This window comes from Epinephelus fuscoguttatus, linkage group LG7 (genome assembly GCF_011397635.1).
Source record: "Epinephelus fuscoguttatus linkage group LG7, E.fuscoguttatus.final_Chr_v1".
Lineage (NCBI taxonomy): Eukaryota > Metazoa > Chordata > Actinopteri > Perciformes > Serranidae > Epinephelus > Epinephelus fuscoguttatus.
The window spans coordinates 42,009,242-42,033,443 of record NC_064758.1 but is presented as its reverse complement, the minus strand read 5'-3'; the positions used below and the strand labels follow the sequence as shown (position 1 = coordinate 42,033,443).

Sequence of the window (24,202 nt, the reverse complement as noted above, 5' to 3'; positions counted from 1 at the left end):
GCAGAGTCCCTCTCGTGACGTAGTATCAGGCAATGTTGGGGGAAAAAGCATTTTTAAAAGAGGCACTAAAAAGAGCCACTTTTTCCTCTGAATTTGTGCCCTTATGTCGTGTAAACCATAATAAATTCTGAATTAACTTCTCATATGGTCATTTTCAGACAAGGTTATGTATATATTTTTTATGTGTGTGTGTGTGTGTGTACATACATATATATATATATATATATATATATATATTTATTTATTTATTTATTTTTATATATATATATATATATTTATTTATTTATTTATTTATTTATTTATTTTATTTTTTTTTTTTTTTTAATTTAACCTGCAAGTTGTACTTTAAAGCCAATATTTGATGATACCAAGCCGTTATTATCGTGCATCCCCTGCTTTCTCCTTGACCTTTCTACTTTCCCAATATAATAGCCTGCGCAACTCATTCAACTGTTAAATCCAACATATTGCTGGTAAACTATTTGGTTCATAACTAGTGACTAGCTTGCACTGGGGCCTCTCACAACTATCTTACGACACAGATTAAACCTTTGTTTAACAATAAAGATGTGGTTGTACTATTGGGACAGAATGCAGGGCAGCACCATAAAGATCCATCTGGAGCTGTGAGGTTTCCATGCACACAGAGCAGGTAAACAAGGGCAAACACAGTTCAGGTAGAAGCCCAGCTCAGCTACTGTCGGACCATTCATCAGCCAGGAGCATAAAGAAGCTAACACAGCTGGAAGCCTCAGAGGTCCACTTTATATGTGGATTATTTCACCTGTAAACAGCCGGCTTCAGCCTGACCCTCGTAAACAAACCTAAAGCAAATATTTTCTCTTGTTACTATTTCTGTCTGGCTTGTTATTTTTATTTGTGACTGAAAACTTTCTTATTAGTGTCATTTTGTCTGCTGTCTGAATAACAGCCACGACTGCTCCAAGGCTAAATATGACAATATAATGTGTCCTTGTCTCTGAAAAGCAGAGGACAGGGCAGAGGCAAGAGGAGACAACAAAAATAGCAAGGAAGGGAACAGACAGCCCAAAAGTGTGTCTAAGTAAAGAGCCAGACTGCTGTATAGCCCGCAAGAAAGGTAATTAAGTGGTGAAGTAGCGACGGTGGGTGTGTTGGGCAGCATCTGCTTATTAACATTACAAAACTGGATATTCATCACATGTTCCCAGAGCCTAAATTAATGTCTTAAACTTTTCTGCTAGCACAGCTATAAGGACAGCTGTATCACCACTTTAGTCCAGACTGAAATATCTCAGCTGGATTGCTGTGACGCTTTGTACAAAAATCAATAATCCCCAGAGGATGAATACTTATGACTGTCCCATGATTTTAATGTAGGGCCACAATAAGGTTAACATTTTTATCAAGAAGTACAGTTGAGTTGAGAAGCTGTATCTTTTGGTATTTTGAGATACTTTTGTAAAGAATTAGGTTGTAGTAGATTTTTTTTTTTACCTAATATATAAACAAAAAAAATAATAAAACAAAAATTTAAATACCTATTTTTTCTCCCATTTTTCACAGATTTCATTTAAAGATCCAAGACATTTTTTCAAGCAATCAATAGAAATATTTATGTCAAATTCTGGCTGCAAATTTGTTAAAATCCACGTATCCGTCCACCTGACAGGTGTGGCTTGGGGTGGTCACAATAAAAGGCCACTCTAAAATGTTTTATTACACAACACAATGCCACAGGTGTCCCAAGTATTGAGGGAGTATGCCATTAGCATGCTGACCAACACTGTTGTTACTGTAACGTGTTACTAGTAAGCATTGCAAAAATAATATTGCTTTTGTCAGTAACGAGTACTGTAACTACAACTAAAATTTCAGTAATAATGTTATGGTTACCTCATAACAAAATAACTCATGACATTGTTACTTTTGTTATCACATCACTACTGACCTGAAATACAGCATCACATCAGCGGACTCATTTTCGTAATTGTCGCACTGCACAGACACGTCACAAAGCAGCAAGCTTGTTTGCTATTTGACTAATAAAGTATTCTGAATCTGAATCTGAATCTGGAAGATGGAAACACTGAAGATGGAAACACTTACCTTAGCAGCTGGAAATATTCCCATTACTGTGATTCTCTCGGGAGGAAAGATGACAAGAACACTGTTGCTGCAGGTAGTCAGACTAAAACTCTTTCCGCTGCCACACGTCCTCAAACCTCCGGTCTGAAACACTTCCACTACTACGACTGACAACACAACAGCATGAAGCTTCAGGAAATACACCCCACCAAAATGAGCCCTCCTCGGCCCCAGACATAGGCTGTAGCTCTGCACTGGCTAAACAACCAAAACTGGATTTTAATCATTGATAGCTGCAGCTACAAAAAAGTAATAAAGCTTGTGGTTGGATATGTTGTGGATGAAATGTTGCTCCGTGAGTGACTCTCCGTCTTTCAGGCAGAGTCTTGGTAAAATACCAGCCTAAAAAGACACAGAGGCACACATCTGAATTTTGGGGAGATACGCAGTTACCAAATTTATGGGTTGTAACAGAAAGGTAATGTGTAACAAACTACTGTTGGCAGGGAGTAGTAGGTAATGCCATTACTTTCGAAAAGAGTAACGAGTAGTGGCTTATATAATTTTAGAGTAACAAGCCCAACACTGGTGGTGACTGCAGGAATGTCCACTAGAGCTGCTGCCCGTGAACTGGAAGTTTATTTCACCACCATAACACATTTCCAATGTAGTTTGTGTTAATTTGCCAGTACATCCAACCAGCCTCACAACCACACACTATATGTAACCACACCAGCTCACAAGCTCCACATCAAGTGTCCAAGAATTTCAGCACAAATGATCAGAAACCATCTCAGGGAAGCTCACCCACACACTCACCGTCCTCACCAGGATCTTGACCTGACAGCAGTTTATCATCGTAACCGACTATTGCGGTTGTGAGGCTGGTTGGTTGTGCTGGTAAAATCAGGGACACAACATTTGAGACATCTTATGGTAGTGAAATGAACAGTTAGTTCATGGGCAACAGGGCTTGTGGACAGTCCTGCTGTGCCCCACCAAATTTACAACAAAAATCTGAGAGAACTATGTCTATTGAGTGCATAAAAAAGTCTTAGATCTTTAACTTAAACCTTGAAATATGGGAGCAAAAACAAAAGTGCTGCTTTGAAAACTTTCTAAGTGTTATTTTATTATTAAATATGTAAGTCCAGTGCTGACTATGGATTTTATAGAGGATTTAAATAGTTAATCTAATGCTGACTTGTAAGTTCGGTAAGTGTTATCATTAACAAAGAAAAGCAATGACAAATTGACAATTTAATTTTACATATCATTGCTTTATCAGTAACCCATGCAAGTAAAGATATCAGTAGTTGTATCGACACTGATGAACCATGGTGAAGATAATTACACGACTTCAGCAGTGGGACTGTATTATCATATCCTACTGAATTTTCATTATCATTCCTCATACTGAACATATGTTCGCTGGTGGAGAACTAAGCATTAAATCCCTAAAATTGTCTGGTGGTAAAATATCAGACATGGCATCAGGGTGTAAGGACTCAACAGCAACAGACTGCCAAGGCAGCTGTTTAACTGAGGTAACAAGCTTTCATGTGTTCAGGTGGGAGGGCAGCAGGATCCAATCACTGCAGGACCCCAACTACTATCCTCAAGATAGAAAATGAAAGATGTAGGGGGAGCAGAGGAGGCAAAAGGGAGAAATGATTAGTGAGGAAGTGAGGAAAGGTGAAAGGTAGAGGAAGAAAAAAGCGGAGATTGCTGTTTAGCTCTGATTGAAAATGAGAGAGGGGAAGGGCAGAGGAGATTAGCACTAACAGAGAGGGGAAAACAAGATATAAAAAAGCCTGAGAGCAGAGAATTGTAGAAAGGAAAAGTTCTTTCTGGCAGAGAATAAAGGTAAAGAAAGAGAGAAAATTATAACGAGGAGGAGTAGAGAAAGCAAGATGAGATTAAAAAGGTGAAAAGAAAAGAAAAGGTTCAGATGTGGAAGTGACAGGAGACAGAAAGATAAAGGAGAGTACAGTGAGGAAACAAAATAGACAAAAAGCTGATGAATTGAGAGGTTTAAGGAAAATGAACTAAAGGAGAAAATAACAGGTCTGAAGCAGACGTGAGGAAAGTAAGTGGCAGCCTAATCAAGGAATTGAAAAGAAATAGATGGGGAGAGCAGCAAAAGTGAGAGAAAATAGCAGGCGATTCAGGCAGGAGGGAAAAAAAATTTAGAGGTAAGCAAAATGCAATAGAGGGGAAAGAAGTGATAAATGAGAGGAACGAAAGCAGAGGTGGAGAATCACCAAGTGTGAAATGGAAACCAGGATGGGACACAGATCCCCGGTTATAGGAAGACAGTAAAAAAAAAGGTATGGAGAGAATGGATGACGGAGATATTTTAGGGAGACAAATGTGAGAAAGAAACAGTTTTTCAATATGGACACTTTCATGTCAAAAAGAATAATCAAGCATCTCTCAGGAGACTGCCTCCTGTATTAAGATCAGTCAGGAACACTTTTGCCAAAGAAAACTTTATTTCCATTGGCTCTGTTCTGGGGCCTCTGCCTTTCCTCGGGCCTATGCAGAAAGCCTCTTCCACTCACCTAAGTGGAAATCATAAGGTGGAGAGAGCACACCTCCCTGCCCTTCCACGTGCAAATAAGGAAAGCCTGAGGCAGAGTGAGCAAACCTCCCTGCCCTTCCATGCTCCTACATGGAAAGCCTAAGGCAGAGAGAGCAGCAGCAAAGACCCCACAGGAAAAGAACAGAGCAGCATCAGTGACAAACAGAAATGACACTGATAACAGACACAGCATGAAAAGGAGGAGCTGGGGTGGAGGCAGGTTGCAAAGCAGCTTGCAGAGGAAGCAGCAACAGTAGGCAGGCCAGAGCAGTTTAAATAGGGCGCCCTGAATGAGATTCACCAATTGATTGCATAGAAAGGAATCATGTGATCTATCAGCTGACTCCCTAACATCAATCAGCTGCTCCATCAGTTGATTGGGCTGTTTGAGATCAGCTGATATAGCTGGGATGTGAGCTGAGCTTGACATTGTGTCCTGCCTGAACTAACGCTATGCTCAATTTCAGGTTTAGATATAGGTCTTGTTCTATAGTCGTCCAATAGGATTACTACTCCCTGCTTTTTATGTACAAGTTGTTCCTTGAGATCCATGTTTTTAGTAATATTCTTCTTCAACTGCAACTTTTCTGCCCCACCTTAATGTGTGGATGTCTTTCGTTAACATGGGTGCACTTGGATAAAACAGCAACCCAACAGTGGTTTGGGAGATGTTGCTAACAAACCAAAGGCATTACACACCAGTATCCTTCAAATTAATCTGCAGGGCATGATGTATGTCCTGTGCCAACATTACGGAAGTAGGGTGCCCTTAATAGTATTGAAATAGAGGTGGTCAGGCTGTTCTTGCGCAGTTTTAGTACATTTTCCTATGAAAAGTAGTGCACCAAAATTTGTACATATCTCACGTAATCATGAGTCTGTAATTAGTGTATAACCTACTTATTTGGGAAGGCTGCAATCATATGATCAATGCGCTTATGTGAGTAAAGAAGAGCGCAGTCTCCCTAAGAAGGCAGGTTGTGGTGGTGGATGGGTCACAAAACACAGGACTTTCGTCCAGGAGAGTTACTTTATGAAACATTGTCAAAATGTTTCTTTTTCTAAACCTAACCACAGTAACTTTATGTTGAGTATGTGACGTCATTCTTCTTTATAGGTTATCAGAGGAACTGTTGTGAGTGCATTTTCTTAGGATATCACACAAACTGCTGGTGAATCCCCTAGAGGGGTGGATAGGAATGTAGCCTACCAGACTTTCCAGACAGATAGTTATAGACTTATTATTAGGGTTTTCTTTTTGGTTAACCAAAGATTGTTTTACTCCCTAACCTTACCCAAATGTTTTAGATGCCTAAACTTAACCATACCTGAACAATATATGACTACTGCAGTGGTTCCCTTGGCCTAACCATACTGTGCTTGCACAGATGTTATTAATCACACTATGCAGTCTGTAATTATTTTCTTTTGTCATTACTATGTCTCTGTGAAACCTTGAGTCATTTATATGAATGCTTAGTCATTGGTAGCAGCTTTTCAGAACTGACCGCTTTGTAAACAGCGGCACTGAATGTCAGTCAACACAGCTGATGACCACTGCTGCCTACTGCTCCAAAGAAGGGTTTGGTTCCTGGGAGCAGTATTTCTGGCCTGATCAAGCAATTTTTACACTTCGTTAGCTGTGCTTATGGGTGGGAAGCAAAAGAGGGATCATGTCCTTATGTCCTGCACTAGTGACTCTAGGGATAGGGATTGTCCATTGGCACTTACGGCCACACAGAATCAAACCATGCTGAGATGATTTGTGTATCCAGTACCAGTTTAAACACAGTAAATTGTGCCAAGATGCACCTGAGATGGACCATCTCTAAAGTCAGGTCAAAGAATACCTCTACAGTTAGGCTTTGTCATCACTAAGGGAAGATTCAGTGCCAACATTCAGTGATGATTCAGTTACATATTTAAAACGCCTCCGCTGCTAGATGATGCTAGGTGCCCTGAAAATCAAGTCACGTGCATAAAAGACACCTTCATGTGGGTAGCCCTGTTGAATAGAGATGCACATCATGCTGGGCTGATGCACAGAGTCAGACCGAGTCAAGCCAAGCATGCACAGGTGTATGGAAAAAGGCTACTGGTTGGCTAAAAGATGCAACAGGAGACGTCAGTGTCACAGAGGTAGAAATTGTCTGTAGCCCTCTACAAGAAGTATAGAGTTTGGACTTTGTAATTGTGGAGAGAACTGAAGAACATGGTGGAGAGTACCGTGAGGAACTATGAATTAAGCATGCTTGATTATTGCAACAGAACTGCATTACACAATTTGCTTCTTCCGACATCATGATGTGAACTTGTTTGACATTAACCCTTGAATAATGAAGGTTAATGTGGGCTAATTGCGAACACTATTTCATCGCACGCTTTAAAAAATAAGGCAACACAGGTTTGTGTAGAAACGGAGGGAAGTAAAAGCCATGCATTGACATTTCAAAAGGTGAGATATTTCAAAACAGCCGTTGAGTGACTGCTGCTAACAGCTATCGAGTGATTGCTGCTTGACCTTTTCGCATTCAGCGTCCAGGACTACAGAAAAGCTTTAATGGAGCAGCAATAAATCCCGTCTCTGAGATTTCCTTCTATCAGACATCAGCTTCTCAGACAGATGAGAGTTGAGGTATTCAATGTGTCTTGTCAAAGTGCTGAAAAGTGCCTTGTATTCAGTGTGTGTCTATCCACGGAGTTTAGTGAAATGACATGTTTGTATGTGTTTTTACATGTGTGAATGATTGAACATTAATGCAGCAGCAGTCAGGGTAAACCATAAAATAGTATGGTGATCAGTTCAGTATTTGGGTATTTCTTTTATCAGATAAACCCCAGTAGATAGCTTGTTGTCCTGAGAAAGGTAAACCCAGATTGTTGGAGATAAAGATCTGAGCCCCAAACCTCCACAGAGATCAAATGCTCCTTGTAAAGTGTTTTATGATGACGACGTAGCTGTCTCAAAGCTGTAGGTTATTTAGGTCTGCATGTTGAGGTGTATATCAATGTACTGAGGAGCTGTCAGCCTGTCTCTGGGCAGATTGAGAATGAAATTATAAATAATAAATCAAAGTGTCCACCAGGTTTCCTGTCAGAAATGAAAGCAGTCTGAAGAATGGAGGGAAAGATACGGAGAGGAAGCAGTTTCGTCAAGATGAAGACAGGTGAGAGGGGGAAGATGAGATGAAGGCAGAGATGAGATGATCGACACGTCATGTTAGCGGGCCCATGTTCATTACACACCAGAAAACAAAACTGTTGGATGGATGAAAAATGGAGCAGCAATTTTGCTTTACTCAGATCGTACTTATAACATGTCGGCATGTTGTGATGTACACAGTCTTCCATGGATGCAGCCCCTGAATCGGGACATAGTAACTGTTCAATTGCAGCCCAGACACTAGGAGGAAATGTCAGCGTTGCATGTTTCTGCAAATCAAAGATACGTTACATTTGTATGTTGAGTATGTGTCATATTCATGTCTCTAAAGTGATACAGTATATGAGCTGACTCTGTTATTGGGAAGTGTAGTGGATGGCATGACACCTCTGGAAATCACCTGCCAAGCTGCAGACCACTGTTCGAGACCAACAAACAACAAAACCAGTTGTTTTTAGCGGGTCATCGCAGCGTTTCTAGCAGCTGTGTATCCACCAAATGCGCATGCTTTTTGGCAGCCTGTTGCCGATTTTTTTCAGCCAGGATAGTGCCACAAAAATGGGGTTGTTTTTGACCTAGACATTGCTGCATATCATTTTTTTATTGAAATTTTTCAAATACAACAAATAAAAAAACACAGTAATAATATAACTAAGACAAGACAAATACTACAAACCAAATCAGTACCCAGAGCAAGACAAAGAACGAGATCGAAAAATCCTAACCTGTAGATATGCATGTATAATGATATAAATAACATAAAATACTAAAACATAATATCATGGTTGTTGGTTGGACAACTACCCGTCACATCACAATTTAAAGTCTCTAAAATACATGATCAGTCATTCAGGAATATCCGGAAAGTCCAGCTCTCGTATACACTTGAAAAAAGGGATCCGGCATCTTGCAAACTTTCCTCAGGGAGCCCTTCATTATACGAAATGGCTACATTTTCAGTCAGGACTGTGCCACCCAAAGTGGCATTTTAAGCCGAAACACAATCTTTTCCTCACCATAACTGAGTGTTTTTTTGTCCCTAAACCTCATCACATGTTACCATAGGATTGTTCAAAGGTAATGAAACATAAAGTTTCCTTTTTAAAACATATTTCAATTGGGGTTTTAAAACAACAACATATAAAGTGCTATACAGCATTACAGAAGGAAAATAAAAATAAGTATGTATATGCACGGGGCGGCACGGTGGTGTGGTGGTTAGCACTCTCGCCTCACAGCAAGAGGGTTGCCGGTTCGATCCCGGGCGTGGGAGCCCTTCTGTGTGGAGTTTGCATGTTCTCCCCATGTCAGCGTGGGTTCTCTTTGGGCACTCCAGCTTCCTCCCACAGTCCAAAGACATGGACTGTGGGAGGACTAGGTTAATTGATAACTCTAAATTGTCCGTAGGTGTGAATGTGAGTGTGAATGGTTGTCTGTCTCTATGTGTCAGCCCTGTGATAGTCTGGCGACCTGTCCAGGGTGTACCCTGCCTCTCGCCCGATGTCAGCTGGGATAGGCTCCAGCCCCCCCGCGACCCTCAAGAGGATGAAGCGGTTAGAAGATGAATGAATGTATATGCACGAGTATACACATATACAGCTTCTTACATACACATAGAACCTTTAAAGAAACAGGCAGTTCCAGAAGATAAATGGTCTATCCCATTGTGATTGGCTACAAGATGTAAAAACTAAAAAAATAAAATAATAAAAAAATTCATGAGTCGCTGTGACTCACCTTACATGGAGTTATCAATAAAGTAGGGGTTTAGAGTCTAGCTTTTATATATTAAAAAAATGGACTCCAAATTCTCATAAATTTGTCAGAGGAGCCGTTTAGGGCTGTAATATACTTGATGCAAACAACGCAAATGCGACCGCATCATGGCTGCCACGCGTGATCTGCGTTCGTTTGACACATCGAACGCACATCTCAACGCAAGGTACCGCAACACATGCGCGAGGTGCAATATTCGTATAACCGCTAGAGGCGCTGGTGCGAATGCACACAGTGATCCGACCAGGATGATCAGACCAGACCCCTCTTCTTCTTTTCATGAGATTCTTCACGATTTACAGGTTGTATTTCTGTTGTCTGCCCCAAGTGGTGACCGCCAATATTGTGCATTTTGGCTGCATAGTGCTGCGTACACAACGTGCCATGTCTGTGCACAGACACGGCATGGTGTACGTTCGATCAAGCAGCAAGTATATTACGGCCCTTAATGTGAATCTTAGTTCGTCAAGTTTGAGATGTTGCCTCACTTTCACATGAGGGCTCTCCAGTGCAGAGGAGTTAACCTCCGTGCTAATAGAGTTTAGATCCTGAGAGATTTTTATTTTTCCCTCCTGCTATGCTAAAGATGGCTGTCAAAGGATGTGGGTGAATTTTCAGTGTAAAAATATCTGATAGTGTTTTGAAGATCGAACTCCAATAAGTGGGCAAATTAGGACACAGCCAGAATGAGTGTTGCAGGAGAAGGTCTGCACCTGTCACAAGCCGAATCAACATCTGGGAACATTTTAGAGTTTGACTTTTGAGAAATGAAGTGAACATAAAGTTTCAACATCTCCGCGACACAATAACACAGATGTAATGTTTCCATGGTTTGCAGAAATGTACAATGCCAACATTTATTGTGGTGTGCCACTTGCCCTCTGACCCTCCATGAGGACACATAATTTCCCCACAGGGATCAATCGCATTATTATATTTGTTGCCGTTGTTTTCCTTCAGATTTAAGGCCTTCATTCCTTCCAGAGAGCCGTTTACAGCCGTTTTTATAAAACACATAAACTTCACAGCCCCATCAAGCAGGTTATTACTATTCCTGTCCTTTCACACAGACTTTTACTGTGTTTTTGATCAATGGCTGGAGTGTGGCAGTAATGGAGCCCAGGCTGCGGCTTCCATTTTTACCGGGCGCACCAACACACTATAAATCACGCACCCCCACGGCCCTGCGAGATGCAGCGGATAAAAGCATCCACCAAATGGAATAATAGATCAACTTTGTCCTTTCAACGGTTCCTATTTCTATTTGTTTGATCTGGCTTTATCGCCACTATTTATGCATTCTGTACTGCAGTGTGTGTGTGTGTGTGTGTGTGTGTGTGTGTGTGTCCATACCACCTTATCTTCACAGTGCAAACACAGTTTAAGGACTCGAATCAAAAACAACACACTATATTCATGTTTCTTTTATATCCAGAGCCACTACATCATAAGTATGAGAAGCTTCTTGTGACAAATACCGCTTGATTTATTGTTTAATATTTCAAAAATATAGAAAAAAGAAAATAATGTTTCATAAGCTTTGACGTTTAAGTGAGGTTGTGCTTCTGAGGGATTCTGTAATTTCACTATAATCATATAATTATAATCATTGTGATAATTATTCTAATCAGAGGCACACAGAGACTGGTTGAAGTGTTTTTAACATTATGTTACCCTTGAAAGCCTCTTTGGTATAACTTAAATATGAAGTCAGAGAGATTTCTTAGCCTTGCAAACAACCTCAGGATTTTAAAAAAACTCGAATCTTTAATCTCTGCCTCCACAGAGTTATGATTAAAACATGAAATTCATCTAATGGCAGAAATCCCAGAACCAGATCACATCTAAAATGTAATCATTGGTTGTTTGGACCATTTGTTGTTTCTTTGACAAATGGATTGTCAAAAATAAGGAATAAGTATGTATGGGAGATTTTTTCTCTTTGTGCTCCGCCAGGCTTCACAAGGCTGACTCAGCAACAAAGTTTTCAACTGCTGCTGTAGGCAGTTCAATACTTTCAGGAAGTGTGAAAATAGCTGTGTTTAATTTGATGATCGTGCTTTTTAAAAGTTTTACAGAATTTTCTTAAACCATACCACAATATAATCCTTAAATATTGAATGGAAAAACATTTTTGCATTTCACACTGTAAGGTATGTTATTAGTGATGTCTCATAAAATGATGTCTTAGGATGAGTCTAACACGTATTTCAAAGTAATAAATCAGGGCTCAGCAGTAACTTCTAAAAACAGTAGCAGGCTGGAGACCAGGTGTTGGCTTTTGGTTGCTTGAACTGAAAATGTGGTTGCCATTTTAAGTCATCTTTTATTTGAGGAATTAAGATACCATGCAGGTATACACCAGGTTAATCATGGAAAAGTGAGTAAAAGAAGGTTCATTATAATAACCAAACAAAATGCTTTGTAGTTTGTGTCTTTGTTTGTGTCCTTTAGTGCATGCGAGTAAACTCATCATCAGTGCATATGCAGAGTTGTCCGGTTCCAGTTCTGACCGTAACAGCTGTATTTAAATATCACTAATGCAACATACAGTGGTGTGAAAAAGTGTTTGCCCCCTTCCTGATTTCTTACTTTTTTGCATGTTTTCCACACTTAAATGTTTCAGATCATCAAACAAATTTAAAAAATTAGTCAAAGATAACACAAGTAAACACAAAATGCAGTTTTTAAATTAAGGGTTTAATGAGGAAGAAAAAAATCCAAAGCTACATGGCCCTGTGTGAAAAAGTGTTTGCCCTCCAGCTCCTTTTAAAACATAACTGTGGTTGATCACACCTGAGTTCAATTTCTGTAGCCACACCCAGGCCTGATTACTGCTCAAATTAAGACAAACTGATCAGGAAGAGATCCAAAATGACCATAAACAGATGCAAAGAAAAGCATGGAGACACAAAATACCTACCCCACTAAATTACTTCAAAGATACACAGAATCATCAAAAAAGACAAAATTATCTCAGACACAAAATTACCAGACAAGACACTAAAATACCTCAAAGAGAAACAATATACCTACATAAAAGGGGCAAAACACCAATAAAGAGACACAAAATGACCAAAGACAACACAAAATTATGTGGAAAAAAACACAAGATGACCATTAAAGACACTAAATTACCTCGAAGAGACATAAAATACCTTCATAAAAGGGGCAAAACAACAATAAAGAGAGAGCCTGGAAATCCAGACCCAAATCTAGAAAGATTTAGGGTCTGGCTATGAGTAATGCAAATGGCCCAACTCGAGGGGCGGCACCAAGCATGCATTTGAAAATATCACTGCACACAATCGGATAACACTACGACCAATCAGAACAATACACGGCGTGACATATCCAGAACTTAGCTACCAGCGGAGCTAACTGGTAGATTAGACTCTTGCTGTATCCAGTCGGCAAAACAGCAAAAACATCCTTCTTGCAAAGGAAAGACTCGAGTGCCGTCTTCTGTTCCTCTTTTAGAGAAAAAGTCTAACTCGTTCATTGTAGCGGCCAAGGCCGTTTCAAACATCTGGTGTTCATCCGTAGCCACCCTGCAATGTTTACTGACTGATTCCGGACTTTGTCGTCGCAGCGCTGTCGTCATCTGTTTAGCTCGCCTCTGGCCCGCCTATATCAGATACACCGATGTGATTGGTGCAGCTCGGCTCCAACGGCATGGGTAATGAGCATCATTACTGATTGCCAGAGTGACTCGCTGAGCAAACTCAAATTGTGCTCTCATGAGAACTCTGGATTTTCAGGGTAATAAAGAGACACAAAATGTCCAAGAAAGACATAAAATGATGTGAAAAAGACTCAAAATGTCCGTAAAAGACACTAAATTACCCCAAAGAGACACAAAATACCTTAATAAAAGGGGCAAAACAACCTCAAACACCTCCTCCTGCAGTCAGAGTGAGGATATGTGTATTTCTTAAGTTTCATTATGAGCCAATCAGTAAACACTGCAGCCTGCAGAGCTCTTTATACTGGCTGGAGGTGAAAAAGTTCACTGTTTGTGTTTTGAAGCCGTCAGTCACCACTGTTGAGGAGTCAACTTTGTATTTTCCCTTCAGTCTGTGATTCATTGCTTCCTGCATGATAAGAGGCTTTTCATTCAGTGGCCAAACCCAACAGCTGTGATTCATTTGGGCAAACGAGATGAATTGATTCAGTCTTATCAGCAGGACTGGGATGCATTTCTCTGTCATGATTTAGGCTGAGAGTGCAGGTGTGTTTGGAACAAGTGGTGAAAAATGTATTTTCTTGTCATCCATTAAACTGTTAGTGACTCAGCATGTTTTTCCTCATAGTTTCTCCTATTTTCACTCTTGTTTTCAGGTTGTAAAGTGGAGTTTAGATTATTAAATGAATGTACCTCCCCCACACACCTGTTGCTGTTGCTGTGGACTGTTTCTCCTAATATGGCCAATTCTTTTACATTTTCAATGCACCTGCTTCTTCCAAAACTCTGTTATCCATCTTTCTGTTATCCCACTGGCCTCTTCTGATCCATCTGTCGGACCAGACACATTTATCTTCCTGTCTTCTTCCTCCCACTCTGTGCTCATCCTCTCTCAGCTGCACACTGTGTTGAGATTAAACAGATTAAACCCTGTGAAAACTGACTCACCTATCAGAGTTCATTTATCCTGCTGCACTCTCCCTCCTTTGTATGTCGATTTCACATCCCACTAAACATGCAAATATGTTTTTTCATTTCTCAATTACGTGTGTCTGTCTTCTATTATTAGTGTCACTGCCTCATCTACATAAGTAATTTGCATTTTTAATGAACAATATTATAGAGATTTCACCCACATATTTTATCCTGGTTTAATTGCATAATGTAAATGTCAATAATGGTTTATTTTTGGAAATGTGCGCCAGTCACATTAGTGAACTAATGTCAGTTTCCTCTGTGTATCCACATGTGTTTAGCCTAGCTTGGTAACAAAGACTGGAGGCAGGGACCTGCTTTATTAAGAGTGAAAACAGGACTTTCCAGCATCTCAAAGCCGTCCTGATAGACAGTCCCGTGCTCCATTGACTCATTGAGCTTTAGCATGGCATTTCAAAGTGCTGTCCATCTAGAGGTGGTGACATTTTAATGTTTTGTGATGTAGATATGTTGCCCTTTATTTTATTTTCTGTGGCTTTGCTGACAGACAGCCGGCTAGCCACATTAGCATGCAGAAAAATAGCTCCCACTGCCCGCCTTCTGGTCTCCACTGGTTAGCTTAGCCCTGGTCGCTCTGCAGCAGCGTTGCCAGGTGTACGATAATTATCGTATTTGTACAATAATTTGGCCCTCTGTACGATGTACGATCAATAATCCCAAAAAAGGCCAAATGTATGATAATTTGACCATTTTATTAATGTGTGGTTGTAATCAGTATGCTGGAGTTTTTTTGTGAGCCCTGAAGGCATCTGTTCCCATGTGACATGTTTCCAGCCAATTGCACTTTGCTTAGCGTGAGATACGGGTGATGTTTGTCTCTGAACAATGAGCACGATTGGCTGAATGGTCAGCTGTACCCGCCCAACGAGGCGTAAGGACCCATCAGAAAGTCGAGCGAGAATGATATTCAGAACAGAAGAAGAAGAACAGGAAAAACAGAAGCAAAGAAAATGGAATAAAAGTAAACCAAAAAACTAAACACTAGAGTGACTATATTTGCCTATAGCGCATCAGTAGGATTGTTAATTTGGTTATGACAGATGTACAATAATTTCCCTCAAAATACGATAATTTTGAGTCTCTGGTACGATAATCCTACTTTTCCCACCTGGCAACGCTGCTCTGCAGGGTCTGGTGGTTATTAACCAGCAACGCCAGTCATTCCCTGATTACTGCTGGTAACGCCGTTCCACTGCTGAAACATGTTGGCCACCTTCGGGTCTCCCCTAGGACCATCTTAATGAGTATGCAGCTTTATTTTGAGCTGCAAAACCAAAGCTATGTTAGCACCACTAGCTGTGCTGACACTGCTGATGGTGCTAACAGAACTAACAGTTAACAGTGATCATACCGGCATGTCATTGATATTGGCCAATATCGGCTTTAAGATAAATCAGTGTAATTCATGTCTTCATCTGCTGGTGGACCGTCTGCATGCATAATATGATGTTAATTCCACTATAGGAGAGACTTGATGATCACTAAAATTAAGTGTAAAAAAAAAAAAGTGGATATATAGATATCAGTTATCGGCCAAATGAGTTGTTAGATATCAGCATATCGGACGTCTGCAAAAAAATCCAATATCGTGCATCCCCAGTAAAGGGAGTTTGTGGCTAGAAATGAATCCGCATTTTCTAGACAAGCAGTTTCTACCTCCCTCCAGTCTTCACGTGAACTTAGGCTAAAGACATTCAGGACCTACTTCGTTGCTGCAAGGGCATAACCTACCTGTTCATTTCAATTTGATTTTATTCACAAAGCCCAATATCACAAATCACAATTTGCCTCAGAGGGCTTTACAGCAAACGACATCCCTCTGTTCTTAGATCCAAAAAGTCTTGTCTTCCATTTTTCTCTCACTTCATACTTAACTCTTTCTTCTTGTCTCTCCTCTTCTCTTTCTCCTCTGCAATGCATCTAGGCGTTGAATGCATCGTGGTTTTACCTGAACCAAGGAGTCACTGGGATCCTGTCTTCGGCACCTGCGTCTTCCTCTTCTCCTTTCTCATCCCTGTCGCTATCATCAGCATCTGCTACAGCCTGATGGTCAAGCGCCTGCGCAGCGTTCGCATCCTGTCCGGCTCCAAGGAAAAGGACCGCAACCTGCGGCGCATCACCAGGATGGTCCTGGTGGTGGTGGCAGCATTCGTCGTCTGTTGGACCCCTATCCAGATCATGGTCCTGGCTCAGTCGCTGGGCTTCATCCTGAGCAGCTTGTCCACGCTGGTCCTGATGCACTTCTGCATCGCGCTGGGCTACGTCAACAGCAGCTTGAATCCCGTGCTCTACGCCTTCCTGGATGAAAACTTCAAGCGCTGCTTCCGCGAGTTCTGCAACCCGTCGCCGTTCCGCCTCGACACCCAGCAGTCGGGCAGGATGAGGAGCATCGCTAGGGAGGTGGCTGCTGCTTACAGCTGCAAGGCTGATGGCGGGGGACCCGGAGGAGGGACACCTAATCCAGCATGACTAGGCGTGGAGCTCCCCTTGGTGGGGGTAGACCCCCAACAAAGGGGAGAGAACCAGGGGACAGGGAACTCCAACACAGAATTGACTCAAATAACAGCTCTCTAGCGGCACGAGCCCCCCCGCCCCCCAACGAGAAGACTGGCATGGGGTGGGGGGGAGGGAGATGAGGAGGATGGGGTCGAAAGGAAAAGAATTTAGGAATATCGATGGGGATGACAAATGTAGGGTATATGGATAGAGGTCAGTGGGATTCATTGTAAGCTTGGGTGGTAATGATGGTGAACATCTGGGTAGGAGATGGTTCCAGTATTGGAGTGGCTCAAACCATTGTGGATCCTGGTATTGGAATGACTCTGGCCCTAACTCCATTGAGGCGGTGAGATATTTTGGAAGGTATCCGACTTTTATTGGAAGCACGTAAACACAAAAGAGGTGACAGCATTATTTGACATTTATTGCAGCTCCGAAAACAACAGCCTCACCAACAGGAACTGCGTCTGCCAACTGAGGCCAGAACCCAGTCGCTGCATCTCTAGAAAGATGCCTCTATACTTGGGTATGAGAAGGCAGGGGTTGGGACTAGACAGTTGAAGGGAGCATATAAACAGCATGGGATTAATAGAAGGAGTGCAGATACCAAAATAAAAAAAAGAACACCAGGCACTGCTTTGGTGCCTGTAGAAAGATTATAAACATTGGAAGCATGGACCGTGGCTATCTGGCGGTCCACGGACTGAAGACTTGCCAAGGAAGAGTAAAGCTTTCTGGAAGTGTGAAACAGAGAATAAACACTTTAACCACAGTTTATTGTAACTTTATCAGTTGATGTTTCAGACTAAATAACTATATGTCATAAGTGGTGGACAAAACACCCTGTGTGTCCCGCACTGATCCAACGATGGGGTCTTTGTTGTGATGGTTTCTCTAAGAATCGGTTTATATGATGGTAAAATGCTGCTGAGCCCTTATAAGGACGCAAATGGGCACACAAAGTATAATGTGATTTATCAGCCTGTGGACAGGAAGTTGGATGTAGTATCTGCGAACAATAGCTGGCATGAGGAGAAGAACAACGTGCAACACGCAACTCTTGAACAATATTTCTTAAACTGTGTCTACGGGCCCAGAGCGGGTCACATGAATGTTATTTCTCGTAGGAGCAACATTTCTCAATGTGTTCTGAAGCAAAATAAGCCTGAGAAACCCGTCCTCAAACACGTTTCTTAGAGTTTTTGTGATTTTTGAAACTTTCTATGATCACCTATGGGGTGTTGGAAAATTAGAGTTTAGGGCGGGGGTGGGGGGAGGAGCTTGTGAGATTGTAACCTGTAAGAACAGCAAAAACTCAACAAGATAATCAGTGTTTGGGACAAGCCTAGCCTGGGTGTTAACCCCTTTTCTTCTTAATGTGTTTTAGGACACAAAATGAATGACAGTGCCTGAAACGTCAATTAGTGTCCAGAGACGATAAAATTAGCAGCTCGGACTTGAAAGATTTGTAAAGGCTGTTTCAGATTGTTGGTCTGTATGATGCAATGAAAGACATCTGGAATGCAGAAATGTGTAGGATAGTTGAGCAGTTACTAGTGATGACTTTAAAATCAATCCTTGTATTCTGAAACATGCATAACAGGTGGTATTTACAAAACATCTGTGATGGCAATGTTGGATCAGACGTCTCTTGTGGACGTTAAGAATTATAGAATATGTTGTAAGGAAATACACATTAACCCGATGTCACACACTACATCACAGTTAGACCTTTAGGCCAACTTTTCCACAGTTAGTTGAAGAAAGAAAAAAGACCAAAAAAAAAAACAAAACATAAATGTTTGCAGTCTTTATTGATGATGAGTCGGGCTGCCTCATTCAGATCTGATCCTGCTTACTGATTCTAGTTTTTATTATTAAGCCCATTTCAGACCAAATATTGCAGAACGTTGCAGCGGTGTGAACTGGCCGGTGTGAGCTCGACTCAACTCAGCTGATGGTGTCACCTGCATCTCTGCTGGTCAAATTGCTGGCGACTGGTTTTAGAACATAAAACTCGTCACCTGTTTCAACAGCCAATCAGCTTGTAGTAAAGTCTGCTGGTCAAGTCAAAATGACCACAGACGGTGTGTCCGCGTGCTGCAGCAGGTGTTTCAGTCCTCACAGTGTGCTGCTCGCTGATTACTCACTCACTGAATAATTGGCGCTGCTTACTTATATTATTGGGGCGTATTGACTATAAGTACAGTCCATATGATGCTCGTTAGTTTTGCACCATTTCATCACCACTATGAATGCATCTGTAGCCTTTATCTCACTATCACTATCCTCATTCATGTTTTAAGAAGCTACAAAATATATTCAGCCAAGCTGCAAATCAGAACAGAAGCACAAAGAGTTGTTGCATAGAGATGATACACAGTTGCATTGGTGTGAACTGGGAGGATTTTAGAACGTTGCAGAACGGCACATTGCAAGTAGCTGCCTGTTTCAACTCGTCTCATCATCTTTGGTCTGAATTGGGTTTTATTGTTTGAGTAAAAAAAAAAAAAGAAGTGTTTAAAGAGCAGATGTTTGTTTCCATAAAAATACTAATTATTTTCTGGCTGAAATATAACCAGAAGACAAATATTATCACATGACCTCAATGTCCAGATCTGATTCGGCTGAAATAATTTAGCCCTGGACAGGTTGAATATAATATAATTAATTTGGAGGACAGTACCATCCGAGACATCCTGTTTAAATACTTTCAGCATGCCTGCAGCTTGTGTTTGAATTCCCTGTGACACCTCCCATGATAATGAATCATTTTGGATAAAAGCAAATTGAACATGACAGAGGCAGCATAATCACAGATGTTTTGAAAATGGCACATCTGGGAGTGCTGTGTTTTCCAGGCTGGTTCAGGAATCAGAGGTGATGGGTTCAGGGTCGGGGTGGGTTTGGGGTTTGGGAGTGTTGGTGTTGAACTCTGGGTTTGACATATTTTGAGGCTGGGACATTTCCACTGGGCGGGGTCGGGTAGGGGTGTAACGAGTGAGTTATTTCGACTCCCAGCACCACAGTGGCAAAGCAGGAGGTCGGGGTCACAGTGCTCTGACCCCACTCCAAGGGACAAAGGGGCTCTCTCTCTTCTTAGTGTCTTAAAGTGGAAATCAACGCTGAAACAGAAACCATGTCAGGTATTGTCATGTCCCTGGACAGTTTGGGAAATTATACTGACACCATTATAACCGATACAGTCCTCCAACTTCTGGACATCCCCTGGGACACTTATTTGGCACTCTGACAAGAATGACAGACACGTATATATGTTCGTCATTGAAAATATGTCTTTTTTAAATTTGAACTTTAAATTTTCTCTATCATAACTCAATCTAAACATTTAAAAATTAGTTTTTGTCATCCGTCCTGGAATAAAATCAGGTTCTCGTGAACAATCAGTGGAGCCTCTGTCCAGACACTTTCTTTCTCCACTTTGGGTCTGCTGTATCTAAAAGAGAGACCAATTATATAACATTTTTGGAACCTTTGTGAAGCTTGAGGTTTCATTTTTGAAGGTACACACTTTTATTCCCACTGCTCTGATAGTTTTGTGTCAAAGGTTAAACTGTCCGGGCTTTATGATTAACGTGGATTCTGTTTTAGGGTTGGTGTCCCCTTTAATTTTACATTTGTGTCTCTTCATATAGTTTGTTAACTTTTTTGATTGGTTTAGATGTCTGTATTTTAAATCCAAAAGATAAAATGTGTCTCTCTTTTCACTTCTTTTTCATTCCTCCATGACAGCAGGTGAAGTCCATGTGCTGTCATGAAGGGTTGTGCATTGTTGCTGCTGGTGGTTTTGCTTTAAGTTCAAACCAGTTAGTTTGCTGCAGTTACTCTTTGCAGCACATGTGAATCTTTTTATTTTAGTGATTCTGTCTTTTTTTGTTTGAGAGGAACAATTCTATGAACTTACATTGCCTTAAATATCAAGTGAAGTCTGTTAACTGAAGCTCGCTCTCTGGCTGGATAAAATGTGTTCTAGTTTTTAACTGGTGCTTCGCTGTTAGTTTATACTCGTTCAGACCTGTATTCATAAAGCCTCTGAGGACAGGAGCCATCGGGCCGGAGAACAGTTCAGCTTTGAGTTTTACCCGGTTGGCTGTCTCTAGTCTTAAATTAAGGGTTTAATAGCTACCTATTGCTGAAACACCGGAGCTAAATCTAGTGTCATTACCTCTGTTGGCAAGTTTTTCTCTCTGCTTCTTTCTTAAACTTTCAAACAATTAAAGTGAGAGCTGTCACCTTGACTTACATTCGTGGCATGCTAAAGTAACGCTCACTTGCTAAAATGTAAATGCAGATGATGGATATGGAAACCAAAAATGTATCAGTAAAAAGGGGATTATATCATAGCCACAGAAAATGCTCCATTCTGTCCACTCATGTTCGTCAAATTCACCTTACAATTGCTGAAACTGACAAGATAGACACTTTGAACAATCGGATACTGATTTCAATTCAGCCTCTCTTTTTCCTCGTGGTAACAGGTCATTGAAAACCTAATAGAACATCTTACTATGAGTAAACATGTTCTGGTGGGCGGGGCTTAGCTGGAGGCAAAACAGTTCTTCACAGACATTAGCTAATGCAATCTAGTGAGTTCTGTTGGCTTGTTTCAGACAATGGAGGAAGATGATGAGTGGTGCGTTCAGAAATACTCATTCTGGGTGTCACAGCACACTCTGGCACTAACTGGACCGTTCGTAAATTCGGAGCGCTGTACCCTACAGTTCGGTTATCCAGAGCGTCGCACTCTCAGATTGTCAAAGCGCACTGTGGACACTGTCTGTGGAGACGGAGCAGCAGAGTGCCGAGCGGAGTGAATGTGTGATTAACTTAACCATTGGGTCATTCACGTAGAAATATAACGCTCCATTTCTTCCCCCAACAGGGCTCTCATTTTAGTGTAGAGCGTCAGACTGAATTTACCAACGCACCATGTCAGGTCACTCACTATCCGGGACCGCCAGTGTTACTGGAATAAGTAAACACTGACCAACGGGACCAGACTGGCCGACCCGTATGCTCTCACTCAGTGGATGGATGATGTCACAGGAAGCCAATCTTACAAATGAGGACCACACTGGTTTGTTTTGCTATGGAAGCTAACGTTAGCTAATGTGCTAAAAAGTTAGCATTGCAGAGAAATCCAATATTCCTCTTAATCCCTCCCCAGTTTCTGATGAGGTGGACATGATAACCCTTAATACACATAACCTTATTCATCCCTACAACAGGAAATACTTTTTCCCTAACCTGATATGAAGTATGCGCTGCACATGTGAGCATTTTTGATGATGGCCTCCGTCCAGTCCTTTGGTCTTATCACATTGATTTAACCATAGTTGTTTTTGTTGACGGGCAGTGGCGGCTGGTTTTGAGCCATGACTCCTTCTATTCTGGCTCCCAATAACATTTTAAGACTCCTATGTAGCCTACAGCCCTGTGGGGGAGAGTCAGGTTTTGCCTCCAGCTAACAAACTGGCATCATCATGACATCGGACCTAAAACAGTCTATAACACTCTGCAGTGTCCTCCACGTGGAACATTTGGGAGCCCTTTGCCTCCAGAGGACCTTATGATATAAAGTGGGATTTCTGTTGCATCTTCAGTAACGTGAGCGGAACTTTACACCATGTGAATTTAACACAGAGAACAACAGTAAACACTGTGTTTATAGAAAGCTGTAACTAACACAGGTCGGGCGGCTGAATGTCAGATACCACAGCTATTGTGTTCTACCATTAATAACTCACCACTGGATCTCACAGTATTGATCTCAGTTCATCGTCACTTTCAAAATGTTCAGTAGTATCCTTACTTTCCTTTCAGCTCACTGTTGAAGTTTTACAACTCAAAGTGAAGTGAATTAAGTTGTGAATCATCGGCCGTGGGTCGGTGGTGAGTGGGCTACTGCGTGTACAGGATCTTTAAATTGTTCAAAGAGAAGTGACCAAGGTTTTTTAATATATAGTCTGTCTTTGTGAGGCTTCTCTCTTTAACACATCAAATGTCATACATTCTCTGAGCTCTACGTCTTTGCCATGCCCCTTTCTAACCTCGATGATCCAATCTGTTCTGAGGTAGCTTTATGAATACTGGTCGTCTTTTGTACAACCTAGCAGACTTTGTGTAGGAAAAATGGCCGGAGCATCAAGGACACTGGCTTCGACATGATTCACCTTTATGGAGACGTGCTATAACGCAGCTGTGAGGCTCTTTGTGCTTAACCGTCACTGTTAAAACTGAAGACGCAACGATATTTTGTATTACTGTTTGGTGTTTTTTTTGTAGCACAAATCTACATGAAGAGGACTCCAAGAGGGCGAAATCCTTCTGTGAGACAATGCAGAGTGAGCATTATTATACTGTCTGTTAGCTCTGTATGAACATTCTGTTTGAATATTACACTTATGTAAAAGTATAAAACATGATTCTGATCATCATTTAACGTCTGACCTCTTTCTCTCGTTATTCTTGGTGTATAAATAAGATCTACTTCTCGCCAGCCGTAATGGTACGTATTGTTACCTCCGTGCATCCGAACGCAGGGAGATTCCTTTCATTCGTTTACATTTTACAGACCACATGAATGTCAAACAAAAAACTTGTTGAAAATCCAAATCTAGGAAGAAAAAAACATTCAATGTTGATGTTGTTGTTATTACTATTATTGCTATCAAAAGAGAAAAACAGTGTCGCATTAGTGTTTTTTTGCTGTGCGGGAGACTGTCTGGTATGTATCTATGTATTACTTGTGGACTGCATTCTGCTCACTGCCTGAGTTATGATATGAAACAGCTCTTAGGGCTCGAAAATTAAAGAAAATGTTGCTGTTGTTGCCCCACTTTTAAACCTCTCCTCGCCTTTTTTGTCAACCACAAATCCGCTCACACAATTTGGCTGCGATCACAAAAAGTAGTTTCCACACTTCTTATCTGACGTAAGGGTCGGCACTAGTTCAGAGCATCAGCTCAACACTTAAACATGATGTAGTTATAACAGTTGAAATGAAAACTGATGCTAGGTACAATTTACTATAACTAAAGGGATTTGAATATGGGTTGTGATTGGTCGGGGTCAGGTGACAGAGCTGTTTGTATCCCATGACTCTGGCTGTAGCTACATAAACTTGTTCCTGTTCTGCGGATGGCGGACAGGACTACCATGCTAGCTGGCTTGTTGTCAATGCATAGAGACTTTTTTGCTGAAGCTTGAATTTTAAATTGTATATTTTTCTCTGCATATGAAATGAATAATAAATGATGGCCATGTACGACTCCTTTTATTGTCTCTACTGTTTGTTGGATGGATTCTAAAAGGATTAAATGGGATTAATTAAATCATTTGGTACATATCCCGATGCAGTCAGTTCATTCATAAATTTTCCATAACCACTTATCCTGTCGGGGTCGCTGCG

At 41.2% G+C, this 24,202-nt stretch overlaps 1 protein-coding gene across 1 annotated transcript in view; it reads left to right on the top strand.

Moving 5' to 3' along the window:
- oprl1 (opiate receptor-like 1) overlaps positions 1–23,654 on the top strand; it is a 156,723-nt gene extending 133,069 nt beyond the window's left edge. Inside the window, exon 6 of the mRNA XM_049580418.1 lies at positions 16,196–23,654. Within this exon, the coding sequence (XP_049436375.1) occupies positions 16,196–16,740 (545 nt within the window). The 3' untranslated portion in view covers positions 16,741–23,654. The remainder of the gene's footprint in view (positions 1–16,195) is intronic.
- Positions 23,655–24,202: the final 548 nt, after the last annotated feature.